This window comes from Rana temporaria, chromosome 5 (genome assembly GCF_905171775.1).
Source record: "Rana temporaria chromosome 5, aRanTem1.1, whole genome shotgun sequence".
In the NCBI taxonomy this organism is placed as follows: Eukaryota; Metazoa; Chordata; class Amphibia; order Anura; family Ranidae; genus Rana; species Rana temporaria.
The window spans coordinates 49,849,092-49,865,186 of record NC_053493.1 but is presented as its reverse complement, the minus strand read 5'-3'; the positions used below and the strand labels follow the sequence as shown (position 1 = coordinate 49,865,186).

At 43.3% G+C, this 16,095-nt stretch overlaps 1 protein-coding gene across 7 annotated transcripts in view; it reads right to left on the bottom strand.

Annotated features, from left to right (window-relative positions):
• KIAA1217 (KIAA1217 ortholog) overlaps positions 1-16,095 on the bottom strand; it is a 440,691-nt gene that overhangs the window by 232,543 nt on the left and 192,053 nt on the right. For all 7 annotated transcript variants that reach the window (XM_040352526.1, XM_040352520.1, XM_040352516.1 and 4 more), the window contains one exon: positions 11,163-11,361. In XM_040352526.1, coding sequence (XP_040208460.1) covers positions 11,163-11,361 — 199 coding nt within the window. The remainder of the gene's footprint in view (positions 1-11,162; positions 11,362-16,095) is intronic.

Sequence of the window (16,095 nt, the reverse complement as noted above, 5' to 3'; positions counted from 1 at the left end):
AGAGAAATCTCCCAGTACTGTGGTTATCAGGAAACAGACAACCAGGAAGTGTGGAGATCAGAGAAGAATTACAGCAACTTGAGAGCAAAAACTAACAATGAGGACATGAAAACAGCACTGCATTAAGGTAAAGGAAGCTATTAAGATTAAAAAAAAAAAAAAATTCTTTACAAACCCTTTAATGTTGACTGAGCTTATAGAGCCATTATAAGTACAGATACTCACTTAAGAATGCATGAAGTGTGCTGATATGGGCTGTCATCCAGATGCTTCTACTAAGCCTCATCCAGTGTGATCAGGAGGCTATCTGTGTAATTTCACAGATGAAGGAGTGGCGGATGAAAAGCTCCATGCAGAGTAAAATCCCACTTATAAGAAAGTGTGTAGCCGGCTGTCGCTGCCAAATGCATCTACTCAATTAAACCTCTAAATGACTGAAACTGTTGGTTTCAGTCATTACTTTTCCTTCCCCTTTATATTTTTTGTTTTTTATTCTTTATTTTTAGATTTTTGTTTTATTCCTATTTTATATCTGATTTTATTAGTGCAGTCCTCCTTCACTTACCTCATCCTTCGATTTTGCTTTTAAATGTAAGAACATGAACATGAAGGAGGACTGCACTAAGGTAAAGGAAGATATTTAGGGAAAAAAATTACCTTTACAACCCCTTTAAGTATTTTACTAACCTTAAAGGGGTTGTAAATAAAAAACATTTTTTTTTGTTGCTGAAATGACTGTTTACAGGGTATAGAGACATAATAGTTAACTGATTCCTTTTAAAACGATTAAAAATAGATACAAATCAATCATATAATGTACCTGTAGTTTCTAGTTTTGTTTTTGCATGTTGTTTCCTGCCTCTCTGCCTTACAGAGCATACAGAGCCAATATAGGGCAGTGATGGTTTGGAAAACTAGAAACTAGACACACATAGGTAGATTCACAAAGAGTTATGCCGCATACAGACGGTCGTTTTTTGTGATGAAAAAAAAATGACGTTTGAAGTGATGAAAAAAAACGACATTTTTGAAACTTCATTTTCAAAAACGATGTAGCATACACACCATCGTTTTGAAAAATGATGAACAAAGTGACGGCACTCTAAAGGGGAAGTTCTATTCGCCTTGAGGCTGCTTTTAGCTGGTTACTTGTTAGTAAAAGATGATTCGTGCTTTTTTGTCTGTTACAGCGTGATGAATGTGCTTACTCCATTATGAATGGTAGTTTTACCTCCCGTCTCAAAACTTGCTTCTGGGCATGTGCGGGTTTAAAAACGTTGTTTTGCCCACACACTATCATTTTCATTGACACAAAAAATGACATTTTGAAAAACGACACAAAAAATTCGAGCATGTTCGAATTTTTTTTTGGTCGTTTTTCTGAAGACATAAAACGACATTTTCCCCACACACTATCATTTTAAATGACGTTTTCAAAAAGGTCATTTTTTTTCATCACAAAAAACGATCGTCTGTATGCGGCATTAGGCCGGCTTATCAGTAGATAAGCCGACCTAACTCTGAATCTACGCCGGCGTTTGTTTAAGCGTATGCTCAAACAGAGATACGCTTAAACAAAGCTAAGATAGGCCGGCTTGCGCCGTTCTATCTTAGCTTGCAATTTTTTAGATGGCCGCTAGGTGGCGCTTCCATTGCGGCCGGCGTAGATTATGTAAATGAGGGGATACGCCGATTCACGAACGTACGCCAGGCCGACGCAGTCGAATTAAGTTGTTTCCGTAAGGGATATGCCGCCTAAAGTTAGAGCTATGCTCTAGTGGACTAGTAATGTTAAAGTATGGCCGGCGTTCCCGCCGCGAGGTTCGAATTTTTTACGTTGTTTGCGCAAGTCGTCCGCAAATCGGGAGTTACGTCATTTACGTCCACGTCGAAATCATTAGGCCCGTACGGCGTACTTAGCCGCAATGCGCCCTGGGAAATGTAGTCGCCCGGCGCATGCTCAGTGTCAAAAAACGTAAGGTCAAGCCTCATTTCCATACAACACCCCCCCTCCAAGTCAGTTGAATTAGGCGCCCTTACGCCCGCTCGTTTGAGGCTACGCCGCCGTAGATTAGCAGGTAAGTAGATTGAAAATCACTACTAGCCTAACTAATTTACGGCGGTGTAGCCTAAACAGGCTAGGCTAGGCTACGCCGCCCTAAAGTTAGGCCAATGTACCTGAATCTACCTAACAGTAATCACACCTCCTTGATTAGTGACCACAGAGAGAAAGCTCCCAGTACTGTGGTCATCAGGAAACAGACAACCAGGAAGTGTGGAGATCAGAGAAGAATTACAGCAACTTGAGAGCAAAAACGAACAATGAGGACATGAAAACAGCACTGCATTAAGGTAAAGGAAGCTATTAAGATTAAAAAAAAAATTCCTTTACAATCCCTTTAAGCTTTAACAGGTTCTGCTCTGTTTACAATGTTTTCTGCCTCAGCTCAATAATAATGCAAAGAAAACAAAACAGGCCGTACTGTTTAAATATTCACAAAGACACATCGTGTTCTTTTTAACAAAATGGGGTTATTAAAGATGCATCCCTGCATGTCTTAATCCTTATCTATCAGAATCGCCATCCCTCATGTAAGGGATTGGAATTGTTCCGTCAGATAAAGTTTTCAAAGAGGTGTGCCGCCACCGCGCTGCTTTTCTACAGGAATACATCAAACAGCAGCCCACACACCTTGCCAGTCACAGCAGGCCAGCTTCTAATGAATACAAAAAGTCTGCTCCGGCTGCAGGATCCTGGCTTCCTGTTTAATTAACTATGATTCAATCCGATGTGGCAGCGCCTGGCCTAATAACTATGCAGGATTCAGAAATTACAGTTGCAGGTATGCAAAGAATGTTATCTAATTCAACAAATAACATCGGACTAACGCTCCAATCATAAGCTGTCACATTTTTGCTGAATCGGCCTTCTGAGTGATGTCTCATTTGGACATCGGTATAACAGTTCTCACCGACTTCCTCCTAGAAAACAGCCTCGTTTGTTGACTGCGGCGTTACATAAATAGCCCAATGTAATGAGATGTGTGTAATATTACAGGAAATTCCTGAGCAGCTCAGTGTTATGTGCCTGTCATTGTACAGAAAATGGTATGCTGTGCAGGACGTGGGCGGGGAAGACAAGAAATGGATTCGAGATTTTCAGCTACGCAGATTTATGTGTGTTTTGGAAAGGTGTTATTAAAGGGAAACTAATGATTTGGGGTCAATATTCTTTTTTTATTCTTTTAAGTCCTGTACACACGATCGGATATCTGATGGAATCTAATCCGATGGATTTTTTCATCGGATATGCGATGAAGCTGACTTTCATCAGTCATGCCTACACACCATCGGTTAAAAATCCGACCGTGTCCAACGCAGTGACGTAAAACACAACGACGTGCTGAGAAAAATGAAGTTCAATGCTTCTGAGCATGCGTGGATTTTTGACCGATGGACTTCCACACAGACAATCATTTTTTTCTATCAGTTTTTTAACCATAAGAAAAATTTAAAACAGGTTCTATTTTTTTTCACTGATGGATAAAAAAACGATGGGGCCCACACACGAACGGTTCGTCCGATGAAACCGGTCCATCGGCCCGTTTTCATCAGACGAACAAGTGTGTGTGTGTGTGTATATATATATATATATATATATATATATATATACATGGGTGTCTGCTCCATAGGGCAAGGGGGGGCAATTGCCCCCCCTGAAATCATAAAAGAAGACACTTGACTTGCCCTCTGTGTTGCAATGGCCGCCACGGCCGCCTCTGCGGCAGCCGTGGACTTTTTTTTCTAAGTCTGCTGCTGGCCTGGGGGCTGGGGCTGCTCTCAGTCTGTTCCGACATATTCACCGTGATACTTACAAACACATCTGTCCCTCCCTCCTCACCCCCGTCCCGCGCATCGGATTGGCTCTGCCGCTCGGGCCTCTGCTTAACATCCAGGCTGTTCTGTTCCGTGATTGGCTGCCTCAGCCTGCCTGTCTGTGTAAATGTATCCACTTGCTATGCCTATCCGGCCGGCGTGGCGCCAGCTCCTCCCACAGGTGCGTGGCGTGCAGTGGCCAAGATGAGAGAGAATACGCTGCCAGTGCCTGCCCTGGGCCTATGATCGATCGCTGAAGAACCACAGGTAACAGCAGCAGTGCCGCATACACTGTTACACACACACATATTTTTCCAGCAATAGCTCAGCTGTCCAATTTTACAAGCAGCAAATTGCAATATATAATATTCTCCTCTTAACTGGCACAGTGTCACTGAGTCAAAAGGGGACCGACCATGGATGACCTTAAAATTATGCCCCCCCCCCTGAAAAAAGTTCAGCGGACGCCCATGTATATATATATATATATATACATGGGCGTCCTCGAGTCAGTGTACCTGAAATGTTTACAGGCTGCGGGCGTCCATTCGTTGTTTAAAAGTCGTGGTCTCCTCCTGGTCCCGTTCCGTGATAGGCGTTTCCCAGCAGCCTATCACGGACGTCTTCTCATCCTCGGACTCGGTTTCCCAGCAGACACTGTGTTCAGTGTTCCGCCTATCACAGGCGTTCTCTTGTCCAAGGATGAAAAGACATCCGTGATAGGCGGAACACTGAACACAGTGTTTGCTGGGAAACGCCTATCACAGAAGGGACCAGGGGGAAGCCGCGACTTTTAAACAATGGATGCTCGCAGCCCTTCAGGTACACTGATACGAGTATAAGCCTAAAAAAAGGGCTGAAAAACTTGGATTATACTCGAGAATATTACGGTACATTTTATTTGGGTACAGCGTCGCAGGACCGCACAATTGTCAGTTAAAGAATAGCAGTGCCCCAAAAATTGGCCTGGTAATGAAGTGGAGAAAATCTTCCAGAGATCAAGTGGTTGCCACAATCAACACTCCCATTAGGATCTACTGTTCATCATGGAGTTGAATGGTACTTTAAAAGCTTCAACAAAGCTTACTGAAAGCAGAGACCAAGGAGAAGCATACCGCTTCAGGCAAAAATCAGGCGCAAAGGCAGATCACAGGTGCAGACCTCGGCTCACCACCGTAGAAGATGAACGAAACAAAGGATTGGACGCACACTGGAACTCCAAATTGTCATCTTTATTGTCACAATGGGTCAGACAAACACAGGGACAGCAGTCGACGCGTTTCACAAGCCATAGCTTGTGAAACCCGTCAACTGAAAGCTCTGCTTACTCAAAAATCTGCAAATGCTTTGTCAAAACTGGCTGTTCACACTGCTCTTGTAGAAGTTGAAGCCTGCGTGAAACTGGCCTTGAAGTGACTTTGCCTAGGCTCAGATGGTGCCTTCAGAAGCATTTCCTCGTCCTCTGTCACAGGATGAGAGGGTGCAGAATGCACCGGCAACAGAATTTACATAATTGTGTCCTCTCTTAGCCAGCATCTCAGTGCAGGAGGTTAATAGTGACTCTGGATGATGCCTAAATAAATATTGCTCCGTCATCCTGGGGAGAAGAGCAGATAAAGGCGTTGGCAGTGAGAAGTATGAAATGCCTTGAAGTTGTTAACCTAAAAACATACAGAGGTGGATTTACTAAAACTGGAGAGTGCAAAATCTGGTGCAGCTCTGCATAGAAACCAATCGGCTTCCAGGTTTGTTTGTCAAAGCTTAATTGAATAAACTAAAGATGGAAGCTGATTGGCTACCAGAGTTTGCATTCTCCAGTTTTAGTAAATCAACCCCAATGTATATCTGATGCTAGGTCCACCTCAACTGACTTGATTACATTTGGATAAAATCTGATTGGTTACTGTGACCTTCTTAGTAGACATGTGCAATTCGTTTAGTTTCTAATTAGTTTTTTAACGAAAATTCGTTAATTCCGAATTTTCGTATTAACAATTTTTTTATTTCCGAATTTTCAGACTTCCGAAAATTTTGAATATCCGAATATCCACATTTTTATATTTCCAAAAATTTCAATTTTCAGATTTCCGAAATTTTCGTATTTCCGAATTTTTCAATTTCCGAATTTTCGGACTTGAAATAAAAAATTGGAAAATTCGAAAAATAAAAAATTTGAAAATGAAAATTCGAAAAATAAAAAATTCGAAAATTTGAATATTCGAAATTTGAAAAAAAAAACGAAAATAAAAAATGAAAAATTTGAAATTTCTAAAATTCAGAATTTCTAAAATTCTAAAATTTGAAAATTAAACAAATCAGAATTTCCGAAATTCGTAAATACGAAAATTCCGAAATGAAAAAATTCGGAAATGAAAAAAAAATCGAAATTTCGAAATTGTAACATTCAAAAATCTAAAGTTTGAAAATCTAAAAATCAAAAATGGAAAATTTCTGAATTTTTAGAATTATATTCTTTTTTTTCGGAAATTTCGTTTTTTTTCCGTTTTTCCCGAATTTACGAATCTACGAATTTCCGAAAAAAGCAAAAAAACCGAATAAAACGGAAAACATTTTTTTTTCGATTTTCCCGAATTTACTAAAAAAATTAAAATAACGAATGAAGCAAAAATGAACAAACGTTTTTTAAAATTTCCTGAATTTCCAAAAAAATTAAAAAAACGAAAATAACGATTTTTTTGGCAGTGCACATGTCTACTTCTTAGCATACCTCCCAACATTTTCAGATGGGAATGGGGGACACCTACTAGCAAATGTATGTAGGTACAGGACACGCCTCCTGCCACACCCCCTTAAAGGAGAATTAACCAAAAAAATGTTTTATTTAAATCCACAAGTGCTTTTTTATCACTACTATTCCTTTATATTGTCTTTTAAAATATACAAATGCAGCAATTTAGAGATTGGATGAAAGGTTTAGCACTGGGAAACACTTTTTGAAATATAAAAAGTGCTTTTATATACAATTATATAGATCAGACCAAAATGAGGGACAGATGGGGAGGAAAGAGGGACAGAGGGACATTTCTCTAAATCAGGGACAGTCCCTCAAAATCAGGGACAGTTGGGAGCTATGTAAATCTTAGCACTATTCTTATTAAATAAGCCAGCGACTAGTATATGATACAGATACATCATCCTGATATTGAAGCCCAGTCATAGTACATTACTTTCTTATGTATACGGACTGATTGAATGAAGTGTGCCATCTAGTGGTCAGATACAGTAATATTCTTCAAAAGCCGTAAGAAAGCACTTTTGGGGTTTACAAATGAACATCTTAACAGAAATTCTTTTCATATGTCATACATAAAGATGCATTTTAAGTGTGGTGCATTATATCCGAGGAGCACTTTTGCTGCCTGTGTGGACATGTTTAGAAAAAAAGTCAGATATGTAAAGGGCCTCTAGCTAATATACTTATGATTTATTAATTTGTTTATTAATAATGTTGAAAAAAAAAATCCTTGTCTCTTAATAGATTAACCTCTGTGGGTATAATTAATCTCTATGGGCTGCTTGCAATTTTGCTGCAGCTTAAAGCCCAACTCCAGGAAACTTAAAAGTTATTCCGTGCATTTGGACTGCACCCACATTGTGCAGATTGAATGGTCTATTACAGGGATATGCAATTAGCGGACCTCCAGCTGTTGCAAAACTACAAGTACCATCATGCCTCTGACTCTGGGTGTCATGCTTGTGGCTGTCAGGCCTCGTACACACGGCCGAGAAACTCGACGGGCAAAACACATCGTTTTGCTCGTCGAGTTCCTTGTGAAGCCGCTGAGGATCTCGGCGAGCCAAATTTTCCCATTCCCGTTGGGGAAAAAGAAGACATGCTTTCTTTTTGGCCCGACAAGATCCTTGGCGGTTTCCTCGTTGAAAAGTGTACACACGACCGGTTTCCTCGGCAAAAAAAAAAACCCAGCAAGCTTCTTGCTGGTTTTTGCCGAGAAACTCGGCCGTGTGTACGAGGCCTCAGAGTCTTGCTATGCCTCATGGGAATCGTAGTTCTGCAACAGCTGGAGGTCCGCTAATTGCATATCCCCGGTCTATTAGCTCTAGGGGACATAGAAAAGAAGATAGATCAAGATGGCATCAAGACTAATAAAGAGTCCATACCTCTGGATTGGAGGTGATGATGTTGAGGGACAGTCCACCGCCAGAGCATGGGAGAGCTAAGGATAGGGTAAGTGCAAAATCTCTCCCCTAGACTGAACGAGCAATCACCTCTTGCAGTGAAGGTGCAGCCCCATCTGCATGCAGGCAGTCCCATTCATGTCCATTGGGATGTAGAGGATGCACATACACAGCTGTTGTGTCCCAATATGACAGTGGTGTGACTGTAGATGTGTGTGTGTCCCCAATAAGCAAACTGTCTGCATTAGGGGACACACATCCACACAGCTGTCAAATTGGGTCCATTGGTTGTGTCTGTCCAGCTCCTGCATCCCAATAGACATGAATGGGACTGCCTGCACTCAGATGCATGGAACACTTGTGCATCCTACCCGGGAAAAGATGGCCCTTTGCAGGGATGTCCAGATACAGTCAGTATAGAAAACAATCACCCCTTTAAAATAATCACATTCACATATTGTTTGGCTTAATAATAACATTTTAGTCTCATCTGACCACCTTAAACGCACCTTAAGATTCTGAGGGGACATGATAAAAGGTGTTATGGTCAGATGAGAGTAAAATTTCGATATTTGGCCTCAACACCAAACAATATGTCTGACGGAAATCCAATACAACTCACCATCCAAATAACACCATTCCTACAGTAAAGTATGGAGGTGGTAATATGCTGTTATGGGGGGTGGTAATATCCTGTTATGGGGAAGCGGATATCCTGATATGGGGGTGGTAATATCCTGTTATGGGGAAGCGGATATCCTGATATGGGGGTGGTAATGTCTTGTTAAGGGGGTGGTAATATCCTGTTGTGGGGGTGGTAATATCCTGTTGTGGGGTGGTAATATCCTGTTGTGGGGTGGTAATATCCTGTTATGGGGGTGGTAATGTCTTGTTAAGGGGGTGGTAATATCGATAATTTTGAAAAAAACACAATTGGGGTTATTTACGGAAGGCACTTGGAAGTGCAGTCGCTGTAGATCCGAGGGGGACATGCAAGGAAAATAAAAAACAACATTTTAGCTTGCACATGATTGGATAATAAAATCAGCAGAGCTTCCCCTCATTTCAGATCTACCCCTCAGATCTACAGCGACTGCACTTCCAAGTGCAATTTCAGTGAAATTTCAGTGCAATTTCACTTGTAGTGCAAAGTGGATTTGCCTTTCGTAAATAACCCCCATTGTGTTTGTTTCAAAATTGTTGCTCTTTTTTTGTTTAAAACGCAAAAAATAAAAACCGCAGAGGTGACCAAATACCACCAAAAGAAATCTCTATTTGTGGGGGAAAAGGGACATACATTTTGTTTGGGTACAACATCGCATGACCACGCAATTGTCAGTTAGGCCCCTTTCACACTGGGCAGGAGGTGCGGTGGCGGTAAAGCGATGCTATTTTTAGCGGCGCTTTACCACTAATTTCACAGCGCTATTAAGCTCCTAGCGGGGCGGTTTTACCGCTAGCAGGCGAGAAAGGGTTAAAACTGCCCACAATGCGCTTTTGCAGAGGTACAGTGCCGGAGGTATAGCCGTGGTGTCCCATTGATATCAATGGGCAGGAGCGGTGGAGGAGTGGTATACACACCGCTCCTTTACCGCTCAAAAGATGCGGCTAGCAGGACTTTTTTTTACCGTCCTGCCAGCGCAGCCGCTGTTTCAGGTCGCTTTGCAGGCGCTATTTTTAGCACAATAGCACCTGTAAACCACCCCAGTGTGAAAGCGTTCTTGAAGCGACGCAGTGCTGTATTGCAAAAAATGCCCTGGTCGTTGGGAAGCCAAATCTTCTGGGGCTGAAGTGGTTAAAGGGGGGGGGGGGTTCTTTTCTATACCCGCTGTGGGTAAAGCTCATATTGTGCTAAAGGGATTAAAGCAGATTTGTAAATCATTTTCAAATTAAAGTGAATCCAAAGCCAAAATCAATAAAACAATCTATATATTCAGACACAAGATATACAGTGCCTTGCGAAAGTATTCGGCCCCCTTGAACTTTGCGACCTTTTGCCACATTTCAGGCTTCAAACATAAAGATATAAAACTGTAATTTTTTTTGAAGAATCAACAAGTGGGACACAATCATGAAGTGGAACGAAATTTATTGGATATTTCAAACTTTTTTAACAAATAAAAAACTGAAAAATGGTCATGGTTTGGGCCTGCTTTTCTTCAGCAGGGACAGGGAAGATGGTTAAAATTGATGGGAAGATGGATGGAGCCAAATACAGGATCATTCTAGAAGAAAACCTGATGGAGTCTGCAAAAGACCTGAGACTGGGATGGAGATTTGTCTTCCAACAAGACAATGATCCAAAACATAAAGCAAAATCTACAATGGAATGGAATGGTTCACAAATAAACATATCCAGGTGTTAGAATGGCCAAGTCAAAGTCCAGACCTGAATCCAATCGAGAATCTGTGGAAAGAACTGAAAACTGCTGTTCACAAACGCTCTCCATCCAACCTCACTGAGCTCGAGCGGTTTTGCAAGGAGGAATGGGCAAAAATGTCAGTCTCTCGATGTGCAAAACTGATAGAGACATACCCCAAGCGACTTACAGCTGTAATCGCAGCAAAAGGTGGCGCTACAAAGTATTAACTTAAGGGGGCTGAATAATTTTGCACTCCCAATTTTTCAGTTTTTTATTTGTTAAAAAAGTTTGAAATATCCAATAAATTTCGTTCCACTTCATGATTGTGTCCCACTTGTTGTTGATTCTTCAGAACAAATGACAGTTTTATATCTTTATGTTTGAAGCCTGAAATGTGGCAAAAGGTCGCAAAGTTCAAGGGGGCCGAATACTTTCGCAAGGCACTGTAAAGTCCAGGCTTGTTGACAATCAATTTCTGAGCTACAATAAAATATTTATTTAGTTCACCAAACAGTGATAAGCCTGTAAATCGATCTTTAGAAATAGTAGTCACTTCAGGGATGTGCGAATCTTAGAACTCTCCCCATGACATCACACCATGACATCACACCATGACATCACACCATGACATCACACCATGACATCACACTATGACATCACACAATACTTCTCATTATCGGGTAACTTCATCGGTGATGACCGCCCACATTTGGAGGACATTTCCATCATTAGTGATCACAGGTGGTGAATGATAAAGAGTCTTACCTAGAGATCGCTCTTTCGTCTGATTGGTGGATCTGACGACGGGGAGGCTGGCCCTTGTCCGGCTGCCTCTGATAAAAGGCAATGTGGATTCCCCTTCAAACATGGCGTCTCCTGAGTCCAGCAATGGTTCAGAGAGGTTGTGTTCAGCCGGATCTCCCAGGCTTGACTGCGGGCTGGAGGACAGCTTCGGGCTTTTTGTCTGGAAAATAAATTAAAACAACACAAGATTACAAAATTCTGTACTTAAAGTTACAACAAAGCAGTATGTACCGGTATGGCCCACATCTGTGTACAATGAGCAGCCCACACCTGTGTACAATATGAGCAGCCCACACCTGTGTACACTGGGCAGCACACACCTGTGTACACTGAGCAGCCCACACCTGTGTACAATGAGCAGCCCACATCTGTGAACAATATAAGCAGCCCACACCTGTGTACACTGGGCAGCCCACACCTGTGTACACTGAGCAGCCCACACCTGTGTACAATGAGCAGCCCACACCTGTGTACAATATGAGCAGCCCACATCTGTGAACAATATAAGCAGCCCACACCTGTGTACACTGGGCAGCCCACACCTGTGTACAATGAGCAGCCCACACCTGTGTACAATATAAGCAGCCCACATCTGTGTACAATATGATCAGCCCACACCTGTGTACAATATGATCAGCCCACACCTGTGTACAATGAGCAGCCCACATCTGTGTACACTGAGCAGCCCACATCTGTGTACAATATGAGCAGCCCACATCTGTGTACACTGAGCAGCCCACATCTGTGTACAATATGAGCAGCCCACATCTGTGTACAATATGAGCAGCCCACACCTGTGTACAATGAGCAGCCCACACCTGTGTACAATGAGTAGCCCACACCTGTGTTCAATGAGTAGCCCACACCTGTGAACAATGAGCAGCCCACACCTGTGTACAATGAGCAGCCCACACCTGTGCACACTAAGCAACCCAAACCTGTGTACAATGAGCAGCCCACACCTGTGCACACTGAGCAGCCCAAACCTGTGCACACTAAGCAGCCCAAACCTGTGTACACTAAGACCCGGTTTACACTTGTGCAATGCGAGAACATCGCAAATCCACTGCGGGTTGCCACATAGCACCCGACGTGCACGGCAGTTCACACTGCCAAATGCGAACTGCTGGGGAGTGTCATTATATCTAAACGACACCCCCATTTCAGCACGCGTGTCGCAGTGCGCACTTAGAGTTCAGACATAAATCGGATCGCATTTCTGGTCCAAACAGAAAAAACGGGTCCTGTGCGTCTTTGGACCGAATGCGATGCGATATCAACCATACTATCTGTATGTCTGAAATCGCACCGCACAGACATCACATGTAATGTGAACAGCAGTGCGCTGCGGATTACATCCGAAATACATGCAATGTCTGGCATTGCACAAGTGTGAACTGGGCCTAATCAACCAAAACCTATATACACTGAGTGGCCCACATCTGTGTACAATAAGCTACTTCTCTACCACCTTCTAAAAACCGATACACTGTGGACTGCTTTTCAGAGGGCGGTAAGCAGCACTGAAAGTCTGAAAGAAGCCTTCCTGTCTAAGTGTGACATCAGTCGCACACTGTATTGTATCTATTTATAAAGAGGCAGTGTAATCATCATAGGACAGGGCTTGTTACATGACTACAGAAACCACCCTTCCTCATCACAAAATAACATAGGAGGTGGGGTGTTCTGTAGTTTGAAGGGCTTGAGATAAGATTGCAGGAAGTTTGGAGTTCACAGGATTTCTGGCAGGTATTTATTTTCACTTATTGAACAGATATACTAAAAGCATTTTAATGGTAAAACTAGCAGACCAAAAGGGAACAAATAAGGGAAGTCCATGGTTGGGGTGTCCATACACTTTAGATGGAGTCTCACTTTAATGCAGCTCATAGTATGGCGCCCCCTAGCTGTGACAGATGAGTGTGTGACAGATCCCCAGAAGACAACAATGACAGTGATTATTGCTGCATTGTTTAACCAGATGAATTATGTTACTAAAGATATTTTTATGTCTTGGATTCTAAGAATACTTTCCATTTTAATAGATACATTTTCATTAGCGGAGCGCGCTGCCTTCCAACCGTTGTCGGCTATTAAATGATAATTATATCACAGAAATAACCAGCGCTGAAAGGGACCATCTGGAGGTCACGTCTGTGTCATGTCACTTGTACAATATTAGGCGTAATCTGGTTCCCCGCTGTGAAATCGGCTGCTCATGCTCACTCTGCAATTACCAGGAACCTCATCTGAAGGCATGAATATTGTTTTCCAATATAGTGACCATAGGTGTGCATCCCAAAGCTCAAACACATATGTGTGTGTGCATGTGTATATATACTGACAATGGCCCAGATTCAGGTACATTTGCGCGATATTTGCGGGGGAGCAGGGCAACGATTTTGCCCTGCGCCCCCGCAAATATTTTGCGCTGCCCTCGATTCACGGAGCAGTAGCTCCGTAAATTGCGAGGGCGCGCCGGCAAAATTGCCCGGCGTAAGCGCGCAATGTAAATGATCCCGCCGGGGGCGGGAATCATTTAAATTAGGCGCGCTCCCGCGCTGAGCGTACAGCGCATGCTCCGTTGAGAAACTTTCCCGACGTGCATTGCGGCAAATGACGTCGCAAGGACGTCATTTGCTTCAAAGTGAACGTGAATGGCGTCCAGCGCCATTCACGAATCACTTACGCAAACGACGTGAAATTCAAATTTCACGTCGCGGGAGCGGCGGCTATACTTTAGCATTGGCTGCCCCTACTATTAGAAGGGGCAGCCTTGCGCTAAAGTTGCCGTACGGAAACTCCGTACCTGGCTTGCGCGGGGCCCGCGCAAGTTTGTGAATCAGTTGGTAGTATGCAATTTGCATACTACACGCTGATCACAATGGGAGCGCCCCCTAGCGGCACACGCAAGAATGCAGCCTAAAATCTGCGAGGCATAAGAGCCTTATGCCGCGCAGATTTTAGGCTGCAGTCGGTGTAACAAGGTTCCTGAATCAGGAGCACTCGTTACACAGGAGCAAGTAAGCAATTGCGCCGTGTAACTTATGGTTACACTGGCGCAATTGCTTCTTGAATCTGGGCCAGTGTCAGTAGAGCAGTAGATGGTGTCAGTAGTTTTTATTTTTATTATTTTTTACGATTAAAAAAAATATATATATATTATATATATATATATATATATATATATATATATATATATATATATATATTTTTTTGGGCAGAAAAGGGAGATTTTTTTTTATTTGGTGAAATATCAGGGGTCCAAACAGAGGGACTACGCTCCACATAGGGTGATGAGGGTGTGCCCAGGCACACCTGGCACACCCTGTGCGCACGCCCATGATAGTGACATACCGTGTTTCCCCGAAAATAAGCCCGGGTCTTATATTAATTTTGGCAACAAAAGACACAGTAGGGCTTATTTTCGGAGTAGGTCTTACCATGTAATGTGCTGTCTTCTCTCCCCCTCTCTCCCCCAGCCTGTCGGGAATCCCCAGTGTGAACTGAGTTAAAGGGGTTGTAAAGGTAAAAAAAATAAATCCCTAAATAGCTTCCTTTACTTTAGTGCAGTCCTCCTTCACTTACCTCATCCTTCCATTTTGCTTTTAAATGTCCTTATTTCTTCTGAGAAATCCTCACTTCCTGTTCTTCTGTCTGTAACTCCACACAGTAATGCAAGGCTTTCTCCCTGGTGTGGAGAAAGCCTCTTGAGGGGGAAGGGGGCGAGCAGGAGTGTCAGTACGCCCACTAACACACAGCTCCTTTCTCTATCTGCAAAGTAGAGAGTGTCCTGAGTTGCCTGCTCGCCCCCTCCCCCTCAAGAGGCTTTCTCCACACCAGGGAGAAAGCCTTGCATTACTGTGTGGAGTTACAGACAGAAGAACAGAAAGTGAGGATTTCTCAGAAGAAATAAGGACATTTAAAAGAAAAATGGAAGGATGAGGTAAGTGAAGGAGGACTGCACTAAAGTAAAGGAAGCTATTTAGGGATTTTTTTTTTTTTTACCTTTACAACCCCTTTAAAGCGGAGGTTCACACAAAAAGTAAACTTCCACTTTTTGGATCCCTTCCCCCCCTCCGGTGTCACATTTGGCACCTTTCAGGGGGAGGGGGGTGCAGATACCTGTCTGAGACAGGTATTTGCACCACTTCCAGGTTCTGACTCCCGCGGGAGTCCAGCCTCGTCACGTCACCCCCCCTGCTGTCTTCTGGGAAACACTGATGCCAGCAGAGAGCGGGGACCAGTGATGGTGCACCGCGATCCTCGCGCATGCGCAGTAGGGAATCGGGCAGTGAAGCCGCAAGGCTTCACTTCCTGATTCCCTCCCCCGAGGATGGCGGAGGAAGCAGCCGAGGACCGAGCGATTGCTCAGCCTCGTCTGCCGACATCGCGGGTGCACTGGACAGGTAAGTGTCCATTTTTTAAAAGTCAGAAGCTGCAGTATTTGTAGCTGTTGGCTTTAAAAAAAAAACGGGTGGACCTCCGCTTTAAGTATAGGGGCCCAGATTCACAAAGGAGATACAACGGAGTATGTCAGATACTCCGTCGTATCTCTCAGAGTATCTATGCGACTGATTCATAGAATCAGTTACGCATAGATATCCCTTAGATCCGACAGGTGTAATTGTTTTACACTGTCGGATCTTAGGATGCAGTACCGCGGCCGCCGCTGGGGGGAGTTTGCGTCGTAAACCAGCGTCGGGTATGCAAATTAGGAGTTACGGCGATCCACGATGGTTTTTCGCGTTCGCTACGTCGCCGCTAGTCTAGTTTCCCGTCGCAAAGTTAGTCGTCGTTTTGGGTGCCTTAACTTTAGACAGCAAACGTATTGCTGTCTAAAGTATGGCCGTCGTTCCCGCGTCGAAATTTTAAAATTTCACGTCGTTTGCGT